The sequence below is a fragment of the Acanthochromis polyacanthus genome, chromosome 13 (genome assembly GCF_021347895.1).
Source record: "Acanthochromis polyacanthus isolate Apoly-LR-REF ecotype Palm Island chromosome 13, KAUST_Apoly_ChrSc, whole genome shotgun sequence".
NCBI lineage: Eukaryota > Metazoa > Chordata > Actinopteri > Pomacentridae > Acanthochromis > Acanthochromis polyacanthus.
In genome coordinates, this window is record NC_067125.1 from 35,678,862 (window position 1) to 35,693,938 (window position 15,077).

General features: G+C 42.5%; 1 protein-coding gene across 3 annotated transcripts in view; it reads left to right on the forward strand.

Annotated features, from left to right (window-relative positions):
* Positions 1 to 15,077, forward strand: part of sipa1l3 (signal-induced proliferation-associated 1 like 3) — a 77,196-nt gene that overhangs the window by 44,166 nt on the left and 17,953 nt on the right. For all 3 annotated transcript variants that reach the window (XM_022221081.2, XM_022221074.2, XM_051957950.1), the window contains 9 exons: positions 54 to 779; positions 1,447 to 2,422; positions 6,196 to 6,326; positions 9,201 to 9,389; positions 10,038 to 10,212; positions 10,602 to 10,705; positions 12,421 to 12,578; positions 12,673 to 13,255; positions 14,964 to 15,062. In XM_022221081.2, coding sequence (XP_022076773.2) covers positions 300 to 779; positions 1,447 to 2,422; positions 6,196 to 6,326; positions 9,201 to 9,389; positions 10,038 to 10,212; positions 10,602 to 10,705; positions 12,421 to 12,578; positions 12,673 to 13,255; positions 14,964 to 15,062 — 2,895 coding nt within the window. In that variant the 5' untranslated portion in view covers positions 54 to 299. The remainder of the gene's footprint in view (positions 1 to 53; positions 780 to 1,446; positions 2,423 to 6,195; positions 6,327 to 9,200; positions 9,390 to 10,037; positions 10,213 to 10,601; positions 10,706 to 12,420; positions 12,579 to 12,672; positions 13,256 to 14,963; positions 15,063 to 15,077) is intronic.

Here is a 15,077-nt window from a genome sequence, read left to right on the forward strand (position 1 = left end):
AATTTGTTTGATAATAATAATGCAATAATTATTTTTTCTTTTTCTTCCCTTAGATCTGCGTTAGACTGAAAAAGTCCCGAGATAAGAAGAGCAGAGTTAACCCTGATCCAGAGTGGTCCATCATGGACCAGTGAAGTCTTTCCCACCCTGCCTGTTAAAAGCAATGTTTTTGGGAGCTGGAGGCCGTAACGCCATTAGCAGAGTGTGTGTGGGGCCATTACACTCCCTCTTCCCCACCACCCCTCCTGACATGGGATGCCAACCCCCTGCCCACCTGCCCTAAGCTCTCCTGGGGTGCCATGAACAGCTACAGAGACAGAGGGGTAACTTGCACCTCCTCAGACCTTCTGGATGGAGGAGGAGGAGGGTTGCCACCGCACGCTTCTTTTCGTCACACCCCCAATGGCCACCCGGCCCCCGGGCACCCAGAGCTGGCCAACCAACCACGGAACTCTGTGCCCAAAATGGGTGTTCGAGCGCGGATTGCAGAATGGCCCCCACGCCGTGCACAGTCCCGGGAGTCACTGCTAGAAAATGGGCAAATTGGCAGCAATCACTACACAGATGACTGCTCCACATCCGTTTCATCATCGGTTTTGTCATCTGACGTCAGGTTGGTGCGGGGAGGAGTTGCCAGGTTGCCAAGACGACGGTCCAAGGATGTAGAGTTCAGAGGAGGAGGGTTTGAAAGAAGTTCACCTTTCAGCCTAAGAGTGTTCCCACCTTTGAGACAGCGATCCAACAGTGAAGTGACACTGAGTGAGCAGGATGAAAACGAGGTGAGCCTTCAATCTTCCTCTAAGGTCAAAGCTGTTGTTTGGTTCATTTGATCCAAACCAAGGAAAATATGATATACTGTTGCCTTTTAGAGTTACAAGCTAAACTTAGTATAGGTGAAGTTATACAGACCAACAAGGAACTCTTTCATCAAGTTTTTTTCAGTGACTGTCATCTTGCTTCATCAGTGCTTCATAGGCCCACAGAGGGAAGTCAGATTCTGGTGATTGACAGCAAGTCATGCACTTGACTGTACCTCTTATATATTTCTGCTCTTACAGGAGCTCACTAAAATATAACAGCAAGTATTCATAATTTCTCCTTTTTATCATGAGTGTGTTAACTCTTTCCCATTTAGATTTTCTGTATTTTGGAAAATCCTCCTTGTTATGTATACATATGTTACTGTAAATAAGCCACATTGTTGTTCACTTAGAAGTCCACACTTTTACAGAGTTCCTTGTCTCACTGTTGGCGCCATATTTGATTTACATCTTTTGCATCAGCTCAATCAGAGCCTGACCAAATGGGAAAATGCACCAGAGTTTGTTTGAAATTAACCAAGCAGGTTAAGTGTGAAAGTACATGCCTTTACTTGATTTTTCAATGAAGGTTCTGTATCCATTGGTCTGTCATCACACACTGAAATTCACTCCTCTCTGCTCCAAGGTGGAGGCTCGTGGAGGTGGCTCAATGGGGAACCGGTTCCGAGAGTATGGCAGCACCTCTTCCATCGACATCCAGGGCATTCCTGAGCAGAGCTTCTTCGACATGCTCAGCCAGTTCCACCAGGAGAGGCCTGACCAGCGCAGCTCAGCACCTATACACCTCGGGGAGCTGCTGCGGGCTCCAGACTCACCACCAAGCGCACCTCTGCCCTCTGCTCCCTCCCCTGGTCTAACAGGTGGGGATGACAGAGGAAGGAAGGATGGCGAGAGAGTGAGGAAGAAAAGTGGAGGGACAGAGTCGTCATTGGGTACCTCCTCTTTGTTCCGGAAACTTCGAAGCTCGAGTAGAGGGGAGCTGGATGGAGGAAAAGGAGAGACTATAGAGGACAGGGGAGGGCGAGGTTTAACAGATTCCTCCTACAAACCGTGGGTGTGTCCCAAGAGCTTTGTTCACTTTGATGCTCAGAGCATCCTGTTTGACCTCCATGAAGCAGCGGCTCAGCGTGGCTTTGTCGCCCAGAGGAGGAACACAGCCACGGGGGCATCAGCTGCTTCAGTGTCCCTGTCCATCTCCAGATCCTCAGCTCCCAGTGTCAATGACCCCATTTATTCCAGCATTGAGGATCTGACCATGAGCCTGGACCAGGGCTCCACAACACCCTCCCTGGTCATGGACCCGCTGGATGGACCTGGAGCCCACAGCTCGAGCCCACTGCTCCTCTGCTGCCCCCATTTCCTCAATGAGACTGGGGGCCATGGGGAGCGCAACATCAGCTTCCTCAGCTCTTCAGCGGAGAAAGGAGGAGATGGAGGAGGAGAAGGAGGGAGGGGGTGGCTGAGGAAGAGTAATGCCAGCGTGTCGGTGCTGGAGGTGCCTGTTGAACAGCAGGTTACAAGATTGGAGAGACTGAAACTGTACAGCATAGAGCATGTAGACTTGGGGGCCAGATACTACAGAGACTACTTCCATGGGAAAGGTACATACACTGAAACGCATTCACTCTATTGCAGATATCACACCTAGTCCATAAACATTCCTTGATGTAAATGCCAGCTGTATTTATGGAAAGATCACAGGAATCAGATACATTGACATAAAATTGATAATGAATTGTTGTAACTCTAGGTACATATAGTTTTTATTGTAGTACAGCCTCTGGGAGTTGATTAAAAATAGATAAAAGCAGGATTAATTGTCTTAACTTTAGTATTTAGTATTTCAAGTCATATTTCATGAATGCATCTGCTACAATGTGAAGATTATTTCATTTGAATCATTGTAGATTAGGGCTGAGACTTTAATGCATTAATTTTGATTAATTACCCAAAAAAATTTGCATTTCAAAAAATAACGCATTTACTCACACCTTTCTCAGTTTCCTAATTTCTGACACACCAATATCGCTGATGCATGCTCCAGCCCAATAGGTGGCGGTAATGAATCAAAAATGTTTTTTCCAGCTGTGAAGAAGATACACAGGACGCACTGATGTCTGTGCACGAGAAAATTAGTTGAATAGTGAAGGAAGATGAGACGGAATTGAGCTTGTTGGGCAGAAAGTTTTCTTTTTGAAATCTCACCGATGGCAGCTTGGATGGTTGTGTGCAAATTGTGCAACGAAGCGTCACTGCAGCACTTCAAGCCAACGGTATCACCTCAATGCAAAACGTGTTGCTGTTAGCACCAGAGCTAACGTTAGCTACGACGGACCTGGCACCGGCAAACGGTGTAGCCATCCCACAATAGACCACTTTTTGAAATATTGAAAGTGCTTGAGTTCACAAAAAGTCCTAAAATGACGAATATAATAGCCATAAATGCTCATTGGGTTTGCAGTAATCTGTGAATGTAATAGACAGATGAGAAATGCTAAATATAAATGAAACATCAAACATTTTTGTTGTTTAATTTCATTTATGTCTATTCATCGATTCAGTCGTCCCCCAAGACTTATTTAAATTGAAAATTGCTTCTTGTGCCAAATATTGCTATTTGACAAAAATGCAATATATTGCAATTTATTTTTTTTTAATGGGGTCCCATTCATCAAAGAAAATAGTCAAAAGATACAGGACTTGCACAAACAGTTGGACTCTTGCTGGTACAGTGTAAGCACTTGTCATTGGTAGCCTATCAATATATAAATACATAGCGATTACGCTTCTTCCCTTGCGACCCTTGTCATCAGTCTTAATGAATTAGAGTGTGTAGATGTCGTTTGTCAAGCTAGAGTTTCTCCAGTGTCATTTCCCACATGTCATTCTGCGGCTGTTAATATCCATCTGGGCCTGAGCAGAGCAGAGCGGGCCAAACTGGCAACACTCCCAGAGCTTTTATTACACATGTACCTGCCACTGGACCGTTGGCAAACTGATCTGATGATACAACACCTGCCTTTCTGCAGGATCACGAGTGGGGCTTAACAAATCGACCAGCTTGGCTTTGTTTTACATCTGGTTTATAGTGTCAGAAGTAACACCTAACTTCAGAGAGGAAGGGTGGGTTTGTTTGTGTTTTTTGTGACTGATGTGTGCCTGTCAGTATGCATGCATGCGGGCATTTCTTGTCGGCATCACCTCTTCAGACACTGTTGATGAAACTTCCCCCTGGCAAGCATCATCTGGCTGCAGCCTAATTAGTGACAGATGCTGTTAGGAGCACGTGTGCATGCAAGTGCGTGTGTGTGTTAAAGAGAGAGAGTCAGGCCTGCAGCCACACAGATAAAGGTTATCATTCCAAAAATATGTTCATCTGCTGACGTGTTTCCAGCTTAGCTGTCCCCCAGAACGCTGCTGTGATTATGTGTGTGTGTTTGCTATGACGTGCCCTGTGTGCATGTCAGAAAGCCTCATCAAAAAACTGACATTTCCACCACAGGACATGGCATAGAAGCTAATCAGGCCTGAGTCTCATAACGTGTACGTCGTCCCAGTTCACTCCAGTGAGAGAGCGGATCGAGGAGGAATACTTGTCAAGCTGGATTCCTCCTCAAGAGTCTGGAGAATTTACGTTTCCACTCCCACACTGCCTGTGGCTTTGGCATTAGCACGGCTTAGCTTAGGAGCTTTAGATGAGGACATGCAGGATGCTCATGAAGTTTGTCTTGTCCTCTTAAATGGACAAACAGGTCATGCTATGCCAACACAGGTAGCAAATAAGATGCGACAGACGTGAGATTTTTGGGTACCAATTTCTAGGGATTAGGCATCTAAAATATCAATACATCCATGTTGTTTATATACATGTACAGATATATTTACTACCATTCCAAAGTTTGGGGTCATTGAGAAGTGTCCTAATGTTTGAGAGAAAAGGTTTTTTTTCAATAAAGATGACATTAAATTAATCAGAAATACAGTCTAGACGTTGTTAATGTTGTAAATGACTATTCTAGCTGGAAACAGCTGATTTTAAATGGAATATCTATATAGAGGTACAGATTCCCATTTCCAGCAACCATCACTCCTGTGTTCTAATGCTACATTGTGTTAGCTAATGGTGTTGAAGGCTAACTGATGATAAGAAAACCTTTGTGCACTTACTTTAGCACATGAATAAAAGTGTGAGTTTTCATGGACAACATAAAATTGCCTGAGTGAACCCGAACTTTTGAACAGTAGTGTGAATTTATATACATATAGTGTGTGAGCATTGTATTAAAAGGGGAAATGATGAAGTAAAAGCTGGACCCCATATCACCATCTGCCCAGCTGTAATATCTACTCCGCTACAGTATTGTAGACAGTGGAGTCAGAAATGCTCTGAGAGACAAACTATGTGTTGACACTAAGTTTTCATAAGGGTGCAGATCAGATGACATATACGTCAACTTTGGCAGATAATACCTGCCAACTGATGTATCGGGTGGCTTGGACATAGTTTTTCCTTTGGTAGTCCTTATCTGGTGGTCAAGCTGTATTTCATCATCCCCTTTTTACATGAGTATAATAATCTATTAACCATTTAGTCCTTTAATCCACCCCTTCCTTTAGAAGCAATAATAACTGTCTGTGAGCTGTCTTAGCTTAATTGATTTTGTAATTACCTGAGTATTGATTACTAGATAACCTGTCTTTGTCTTAGTCATGTCCTTGACTTAATGTCCCTCCTCTGTCAGTACTTGATGTCCAGCTCATCTGTCTCCTGTTGTGAAGGTTAAATGTTTTTGATACTCTTATTATTAGTGTGGTAATGTCTGTAGCAGCCACTGTCAAAAATAATCAAACGTTGACTTTTAATGCCCCGTCACATCTGTAGTCCTGTTTCTGTTATTCAGAGATATTTACCAAAATTTTGGGAATTTCTGGATTTTCCTGTATTTTATTGTCTTGTACAGCAGCTTTTCTTTGAGGAATGATTGGGACTGTTTTGTTATTTATCACAGTTTCACAGAGCTCTAGGTGGGATTGTTCGGTGTTTCTGACCAACGCTACTAAATATAAAGATGTCCGGTTTATCTTCATATTCAGGTTCAGAAAACCAGTAACTATTTGAGAATCCTGAAACAGTGAAGTTTGCAGAATGTTGTTTTTAAATAACGTTGAAGTTTGGCATCTTGTCGACTCTTCACATATCATATCAGCATTAGTACTTTGGTGCTACTCAAAAACACTCTTTACTGATCTCTCATTTATTGATGCACACAACTGGAGACATAACACACAACAACTGTGTTCAGACATAAGTGCTTGAACTAACCTTTTCTTCAGCACACAACCCTTAACTTTTATTATCTGTGTCCTTCACCAGAGCACTCAAACTACTTTGGGACAGATGATAAGCTGGGCCCTGTGGCAGTGAGCATCCGCAGAGAGAAAGTGGAAGACACCAAAGACCTGAAAGATCAGTACCAGTACCGCCTCATCGTCAGGACAAGCGAGGTTTGTGCAGTCTGCTGTTTGTGTGTCTTTGTCACGGGGGATTTTTGAGTGACGAGTCACTTATGAGTCAAAGCCAGAAAGTGAATTCCTGCCTACTTTCAGTTTATCCAGCTCTACCTGTGACACTTGCTGCCCTCTCTGCCCTGCCTATAACCTTCCCCCTTCCCCCTCACCCCCGCTCCTTTCTGCCAGTGGAAAATTCCACCTGCCTGGTCTCAGCACTTTAAAGCCAAACCAAACACTGGCTGCTCTGGCCAAAGCATTTGGCCCATTCTCTCTGCGAGCACACCCAGCCACTTTTCCACTTTGATGCATCAAATACCCGTAATGTGTTAAACGACGGGCTGGTGATTATGAAGTAGTTTACAGATTTGCTGCTGTCTTCCCCACATGTGCTCCAAGACAGCTACAGACTGCTCACTTACTCTTTGAGAGTTTGCTTCCAGAGCGCCAAACTTATGTTTCAACTCTGGTTTTATTGGCCAGTATTGTAATACCACGATCAAAGAATTCATTTTGAAAATTCCATGTTTCAACCTGGAACTAAGAATTATTTTCATTAGTGATTAATCAGTAGATTATAGTCTTGATTAACAGTGTTGTTAATGAAACTTCAGAAACTAGTCAAAAACAAATGTCTGAATTTTCCAGGATCAAAGGTGTCATCTGCATTTTTTTACTTTTACTTTCAGTCTAAAACCCAAATTTATTGAGTTTTCTGAATAAACTGGCTTTGATCTGCATTTGAAAAGCTGGAAACATTGAATATTGTGCATTTTCCTTATATGATTAACTGATTGTCTAATTAGCTGCTGATTAATTTGCTTCTAGTTGATCACCCAATAGTTTAAGCTTTTATGGTGTGAGTCTTCTGTTTTTCTTTGTCTTCTTTCTTTGATAAATACAACAGCATAGGTTGTGCTTGGAAGATCTGAGCAATTGTTAGCTTAATTTCAATCAGCATTTCATAAACACTTGTCTTCAATCCTCATGGTCTCTCAAACAAAAAGCTCAGTTTGCCTCGGTTCGTTGTGTTCATGTAGTGGTTGACCTGAGTGTATTGTTTTGTGTGGCTGGAGCGGTGTTGTTTTTAGCCGGATTACATGGCTGCCTGGCCTCATCACTGTAGCTCTGGTATAACAATGGAGCTTCTCCGCCATCTAAGTACACAGAGCTAAGCTAACAGACACAGCCAGCACACCCTGGCCTACTGTTCCCACACAGAAAGAAAAAGAGATTGATTGCAGACTTTATTCTCTCCCACTCAAGCCACAGCAGCTCTCAAATATCCAACCCCCTTAAGTCTGTCATTTAATTCTGTGCAGCAGTGCTGACACTGCAAGGTGGAGAGACTTCCACTTCCTCCCCTTTTTCTCTCTCCCTCCATCACACATTCACACTCTCACACTCCTCCTCTGATTTTCCTCCTCGACATGTCGCAGTCACTCGCTCGGCCGTCGCACAGAAGCTGACGAGTTGAAACGATAGCTCCGTAACTTCGACTGCGTGTCAATCAGGTTTCATTTCTCTGCGGCACGCCCGAGTCTCTGGGGTTCAACTGTCTCTCTGGCCAGAGACTGCCATGCATTTTTAATGAACCTGCATGTGAGTGAGAAGGAGCAGCCGACTCCTCCCAACTGTATCTGAGGTTATTACAAGCTCACTGTTTTGAAGCAGGTCAATTTCCTCTCACCAGGGAGCAGCACACTGTGGCAGCACAATACTGAGCAGAATATTAATTTACAATAGTACTGGACTTAAAACCCTCCACACAGAGCACGTTGACGGTGTGTGTGTGTGTGTGTGTGTGTGTGTGTGTGTCTGTGTGTTTGACAAAGACAGAAAGTGTCAGGGCCGCAGGGCACTATTACAAATAGTGAGACTATCTTTCATTTGATGAACCCGCTTCAGACTCCCCTATTACTAATCATCGACACTTTAGTTGCACTCCATATCCTCTGATCTCTCTCAGTACAACATATCTGGAGTATTATTATATTTTTCTGCCTGCTCTAACTGGCTTTAACCTTTTCCTAAATGTCTTTATCGTGATTAATTGGTGCAGCACAGAAAATACAACTCTTTATATGCAAGATGACACAAAATCTAAGATGACCAGTATGCAGTATGTGAAAAGATATAATTATATTCCACAAAAAAAAATGTTTCAATCCCCAACAACAAAGAAAACTAGAACATAATACATAAATACATAAAATACATGAGAAATAGACAAAATTTGTCATTATTTATTCACCTGATGATTATTTTTTCAATTAATCATTGTTTCTGTCAAATCCTGGCAGCAAATTCTGCCTTTGGGGAGGATAGAACTACACAATGTACAACACTTTTATCATGTATTGTGTCAGTTATCAAGGTAGTTGCCTGTTATGATTCTGTGCCACTTGACCCTTCCTTTCTTTTTTTTATTAAAGCTGAAATTGCCTTTAATTAGCAAATTGATGTTCCTGTGGAGTCAGTGAATTTTCTGTCCTCAAGGTAGGGAAGAGAGTTGTTAGTGATAAAGGTCTTAGTCTGATGAAAGAAGATTTTATTGAATTTTCTGTAATATTTTACATTATACATGTTTTCTAGACACAGAAGGATGCCATCACTTGTCTCATCGAGTTTCCAGATTCAAAATGCGATCATTTACCATTTTGATTTGATTCTCACTGTTTAATTAGGACCTGTATGACCAAAGGCTGCTGTTAAATGGTCCAAAACAGCAGCTGTATTCGCCATAATAACCTGAAAAAAAAAAACATTTCTTGACCTTTTCAGTGTGATACTACAAAATAAATATTTATAGCTGTAAAATCATATTTTGCTTCCAGTTTTACTCATCTTGTTCTTTGCACCAACACACAGCTTGTGACCCTGCGAGGCTCCATCTTAGAAGATGCGGTGGCGTCCACGGGGAAACACGGCACGGTTCGAGGTCTGCCGCTCAAAGAAGTCCTGGAACAGGTCGTCCCCGAGCTCAACGTGTCCTGTTTGAGACTGGCACTCAGCACAGCCAAAGTCACGGAGCAGCTCCTAAAACTGGATGAACAGGGAGTGAGTTTAATGTGTCTGCATTCATGTTTGACTTGTGGGTTCATGCAGTAAAACTGGATATTGGACAGGTGATTTGTGTAAAGTGTCCTTGGGCAAAATGCAGAAAGTGTACCTGCACAGTAAAGCTGTCTATGACAACTGCAAAGCAAAAAATACCAAGTGATAAGGTGAAACAGTGGCATATGGTACTCTCAGACAGTTTGTATAAAAGTGTCTGAGACCTGTATAACTGATTTAGTGCTTGTGCAAAGTACAAAATTGAGTAGAGGGCAGTGAAAGCTGTGTTAAGCAGGGTGTGGCGTGTTTGAGCATGAGTATGTAACCATAAAAGCCTTAATGTTTGGCCACGTTATCGCAGCTTTAATTTAATGGAGGGTGAAGTGCAAGACAGATATTTTACCAGCAGTTGTTTGTGCAGGTGTTTTATTGGTTTATACCCCAACGAAACTGGGCTCAATGTGTGTGTGTGTAAAAAAAAAAAAAAAAAGTCCAGATTACATTTGTCCGTTGACAGTTATTTCTATACAAACATGAAACATGACGTTCAGACTGCAGTATTTTAGCTCTGCTTGAGTGTCGTGTTTAAGCTTTTTGTGTTTGTTCTGCGAGTGTGTCTAACATTAAAGGTACCTCTCCTCTGCGTTGTAGCTAAGTCAGAAGCACAAGGTGGGTGTTCTGTTGTGCCGTGCAGGCCAGAGCACAGAGGAAGAGATGTACAACAACGAGGAGGCGTCGCCCGCCTTCTCTGCCTTCCTGGAGCTGCTGGGGGAACAGGTGCTCCTCAAAGGATTCACCAAATACGCTGCACAGCTCGACACAAAGAGTAAGAGCCTCTTTCAGACATGCATCCCGTTCTGTAAAATAGATTTCTGATTGATTGTCTGAATAAATTACACTTATGTTAAAATCAGTCTTAGATGTAAGATATTGTAACATTTCTATAATGCTGTGTTATGGAAATTTGAATTGGTTATGGTAAAACAATATGGGCCTTAATTAGAATGTCCTCAAAGAAAATCGTATCTGGAAAAACAACACTCAAAAAAATAGACCCACCAGCCCAGTAAAAAGCACCACTATGAGTATTCATTGTCTCTGGAAAAACATCTTTTTGAACCAGAAACTCTGATTCAGCAACACAGTATCATCTGAAGTTTACAACTTATATTGTGACATTAAAATATCCCTCTCCTCCTCCTCCTCCTCCTCCAGCGGACTCGACAGGCACCCACTCTCTGTACACCACCTACCAGGGCTACGAGGTCATGTTCCACGTGTCCACCATGCTACCCTACATGCCCAACAACCCACAGCAGGTGAGCGCTTAAGAACAACCCCACCTAAATACAGCCCCATCGCCTGGGGCTATAAGCCGTGTTGCAGGTCAAACGCTGTTGTGTATATTTGAAAAGTACATCCACGGCTTTCCTTTGTTGTTACTCTGAGCCTTCAAAGCATGCCTATGTTTGGTAGTTAAAGCCTTTGCTTTTTGCCCTGGATCGTAAAACCACAGCAAGAATCCATGAAGTGGAAACTCGTGACTTGTGTCGCCTTCTTCATTTAAAGTCGTCTTCCGTTTTATTCAGCCTCTTGTGTTTTTATTAGTCTTTGTTCTCTGAGGTCTTGGCTTTTCTGTCTTGTCTAGCTTTCTTTTTTGACCTCCCTCTGCCTCTCAGTGAATTGGGTGGGGTTCAGTACTGAGTAGTTAATAGCATTTTTTCTCCCTATTTTCACTTCTTTTACCTTTGTAAATAATGTTGCCTTCCTACATGTTGTCCTGGGTGCTGGGTGTTTGCAGCATGGTCTGTGAGTGAGTGAGCTGTGTGTAAAATAACATTTTGCGTGTGGATATATCATTTGCATAAGTGTTTGCGTGAGAGGCTCGTATGGGCGTACACATGTGCTCAGACATGCCCTGTAGGTGCTCAGGATTACTGTGCACCCTTTGTAATGTGTAAACACATCAGCACAGCACAATTTAGACAACAAACAATTCATTTGCTCTTCACAGACATTTCCAAAAATAAATCTGTCTTGGTAAATTAGAGAACTGTTCTGCTATCACCCCCCCCCCCCCCCCCCAAGCCATCGATTGCTATTATAAACAAGCTTTTAACAAATATGCTATCTTGTGAAAGATCTTGTGATAACTAAGTGTGTTTGCTCTAAATTTAGTAGTTTAAATGTTTGGGGAGCTAAATTTCAGTATCAAATGTTCAATCAGAGTCTTTTTAATAAATGGCACAGTAACTCCATCCAGAGGTTTAGGGACTGCAGCAGCAAGGAGAGTTACTTGCTCAGATGAACCACAAGGTGGCAGCATCTGACAGTAAAAATAGCCTACAGCAGATGAACAAACACAGGAGCATTGAAGTATCGCTGCTGTAAAGGCTCTTACAATCAGGACAGAGGAAAAGGAAAGCACAAGCTCTGCCTGCACATTCATCTTGAATGATCGGCCAAAAATATACAATAAATAACTGTTGAATCTTGTGTGTCAACAAAATTTAGCTTTACTAAGAATCGTTTTTCAAATAAAACACAATCTAGATGCCATTAAAAGGTTCTAAATGTAAAGTTGAATTAGCTTCTTTCCATTTACTTTACATTACTCGAAGCACAATTAGAATTTTTAAACTGCAGTCATAGTACGAGCAAAGGATGCTCCTCTGGCACCGTGCTGGAGAATGTGTCTGTGGCCAAACAGTGGGCTGCATTACATAATTGGTACTTTCACACTTCTCTCTGCAGACGAAGAGCGGATTGGCAAGCACTGCACCACAGACACAGCCTGGACTGTGTTCCATGTCTCCTACATGAACACAGATAGACGGACAAACCAGCACACACACAGACACAAATAGCCCACACAGAATCCGAAAAACAAATTACATAAAGTGCTGTTGTTTAGTGTCAAAGAGTGAGCGTCTCTTCCCTTGTCAGACTTTCTATCGTTTAGTGAATCAGTGGTGCCAGTGCCAGTTATGTTCGCTCATTTTATTAATTTGTCATTTTTATGTGTCTTCTACAGCTCCTCAGAAAGAGGCACATAGGGAACGACATTGTCACCATAATCTTTCAGGAGCCGGGAGCGCTGCCTTTCACCCCTCAAAATATTCGTTCACACTTCCAACATGTCTTTGTTATTGTCCGTGTACACAACCCCTGCTCTGACAACACCAGTTACAGGTAAATGTTTGCCACAGATCGAGCCTATATTTATATACATGTCACTGTAATTAAAAAATGATCCCAATCTGCGATGTCTTGCCTTTTCTGTCAGTGTTGCTGTGACACGAATGAAGGATGTACCCCCCTTTGGACCACCCATTCCCAGCGGCGTCACCTTCCGTGACCCAGAGACCTTTCGTAACTTCCTTCTGGCCAAAATTATCAATGCAGAAAGCGCAGCACACAAGTCGGAGAAGTTCCACACCATGGCGACACGGACACGTCAAGAGTACCTGCGTGACCTGGCTGAGAACTACGTCAGCAGCACACCGCTCGACTCAGCTGGCAAACTGAACAACCTCATCTCTCTTGCGTCTAAGAAACGCGAGCGCTCCAAGGCCAGAGAGGGAGCAGAGCTGGGAGCTGCAGGGGCAGTTGCCTGGAGAGTGCAGGCCCAGGACTTTAGTGGAGGAGGAACGGAGCTCCCCTGTGCCTTGGGTTTGTCAGCTGAATACGTCCTCCTCACAGACTGTTCCACCAAAGAGGTGGTTTTTAACTGTTTCTGTGCGGACGTGATCGGCTGGACACCAGAGCGACTGGCGCTCAAGATCTTCTACGGTAGAGGAGACCACATCGCCGTACGAGTGCCGGAGGGCTGTGCACAGGACATCAGGGAGATGGTTCAAAGGTTGAAGGTGAGAGTTTAGAGCAGGATTGTTACTTAGTGAGTAGAAACATGACTACATACTGTTTGCATTCATTGTTTCTTACCATACTACACCGCTTGTATCCTCGAGGCCCAACAAATGTGTTGAGAGAATTTCCTTCCTTACAAATCCTTTGCAAGGCTTCTTTATGTATATAAATTCATGCATTGTTTACATCCTTATGTACCAGCCTGCCGCTTTCATCTTCATTGCCTGTGTTTGTGCACAGCTTCATTGCTTTGCCAATAACACTCAATCGGCCATAAAAGCTTGAAACTGTCCTGATCCACGTGCATGTGTGGCTTATGTGTGCGCACTGTACAAACAAATGGGCCCTAACTGGTAGAACCACTGCTCTGTAGAGTTTGTAGTTGTCAAAAACTTCACAGGAAACCTTGAAAAGTTGGAGATCTTGACTTAGAATTGCAAGTAACTACCGCCAGACCACTTAAAAGCCTTAATTACGTTTTGTCAAGTTACTGTTTTTGGAAACAAGTGGTTAGTGCTGTTTGTTTTCCAAATCTGTTGGGCTGTTTTCATGTTAAGACTATTACTTCTCTCTTACCTACTGTAAACTCAGGGGATTTCCACAGTGAGTATTGTTTTTCACCCTGTGGAAGTTTGACTAAGGCACCTGGAACAGCCAGTAAATTCAAAGGGAAGACTGGATTCACACAACCAGAGTCACTGTGATGACAAATTTTATCACTTTGTACAGATGTAGCCTCTGCAACCTTGTGACTCACTTTTTCAATGAAGCTATCTAACTGTGCGCACTTGATGATGAGACGCATTAAATGTAATGATAATCCCTGAAAATTTTGATGAATTACACAGAAAGGAGATTTCCTGGACTCCAGTGAGCTTTGTGTTAATCCAGCAGAAAACAAAGTATTAAAAAATGGAATTAATCTTTCTAAAAGCACCACATACGTGCAGATTGATAAAGTTCTCCGAATTCTGGTTGAAATAGTTTCAGGTGATGCCATTGAGTAATTTGAATGAATATGGATAATCTCATTGATCAGTGGCCATGTGTAATGAGCGGTGAAACTCACAATTGTAAGATATTTACCTTTTTGTAGAAGATGCCCAGAGACTACACTCACAATGAAATGTGAATCTACAGGGTGACCCAAAAGTTTGGAAACAAAGTTTAACTGCAGTGCCTATTTGAGTCGGGGGTGCATGAATTCACTCTTTTTTACCCATTTTTGTTATACCCTAATAAAATAACTTAAAAGCATAGTATTTGCCGAGTGCAATAACTCTGAAGAAAATGAATAGAAGCATAAGGTCCAGATATGCTGGAGCAGAACTTCAAAATGCAGGCCATCAGTGTCAGATTTCAAAACTCTTGATGGTAAAGTATCTGACAGTTTCAATTTTTTTAAACATCCAAACGTACTATGAGGCAACATTTACTGGCCAGTTTGAGGAACCTTCATAAGTATGAATGAAGATAAATTCCAGAAGATACCGGTGTAACCAGTTGGTGGAAACGTTCACAACTTTGTATCAGAAACAAACATGAACATGTCGAAATATGTTTGTTTTACATTAATCTGTTACTCTTCTGAATATATCTGTGGTACTGATTTATTGAAATAACATTATATTATTTGGATTATAGACTTTTCATTTGTTTCCAAACTTTTGGGTCACCCTGTAATATGTTTTTCCTCTGTCTGTCCAGTCACTGACAGTGGGATGTGAGACAGTAGATATGACACTGAGAAGAAACGGACTGGGACAACTGGGCTTCCATGTTCGCCTGGACGGCACTGTGGCCGAGGTAACATCAGATGAC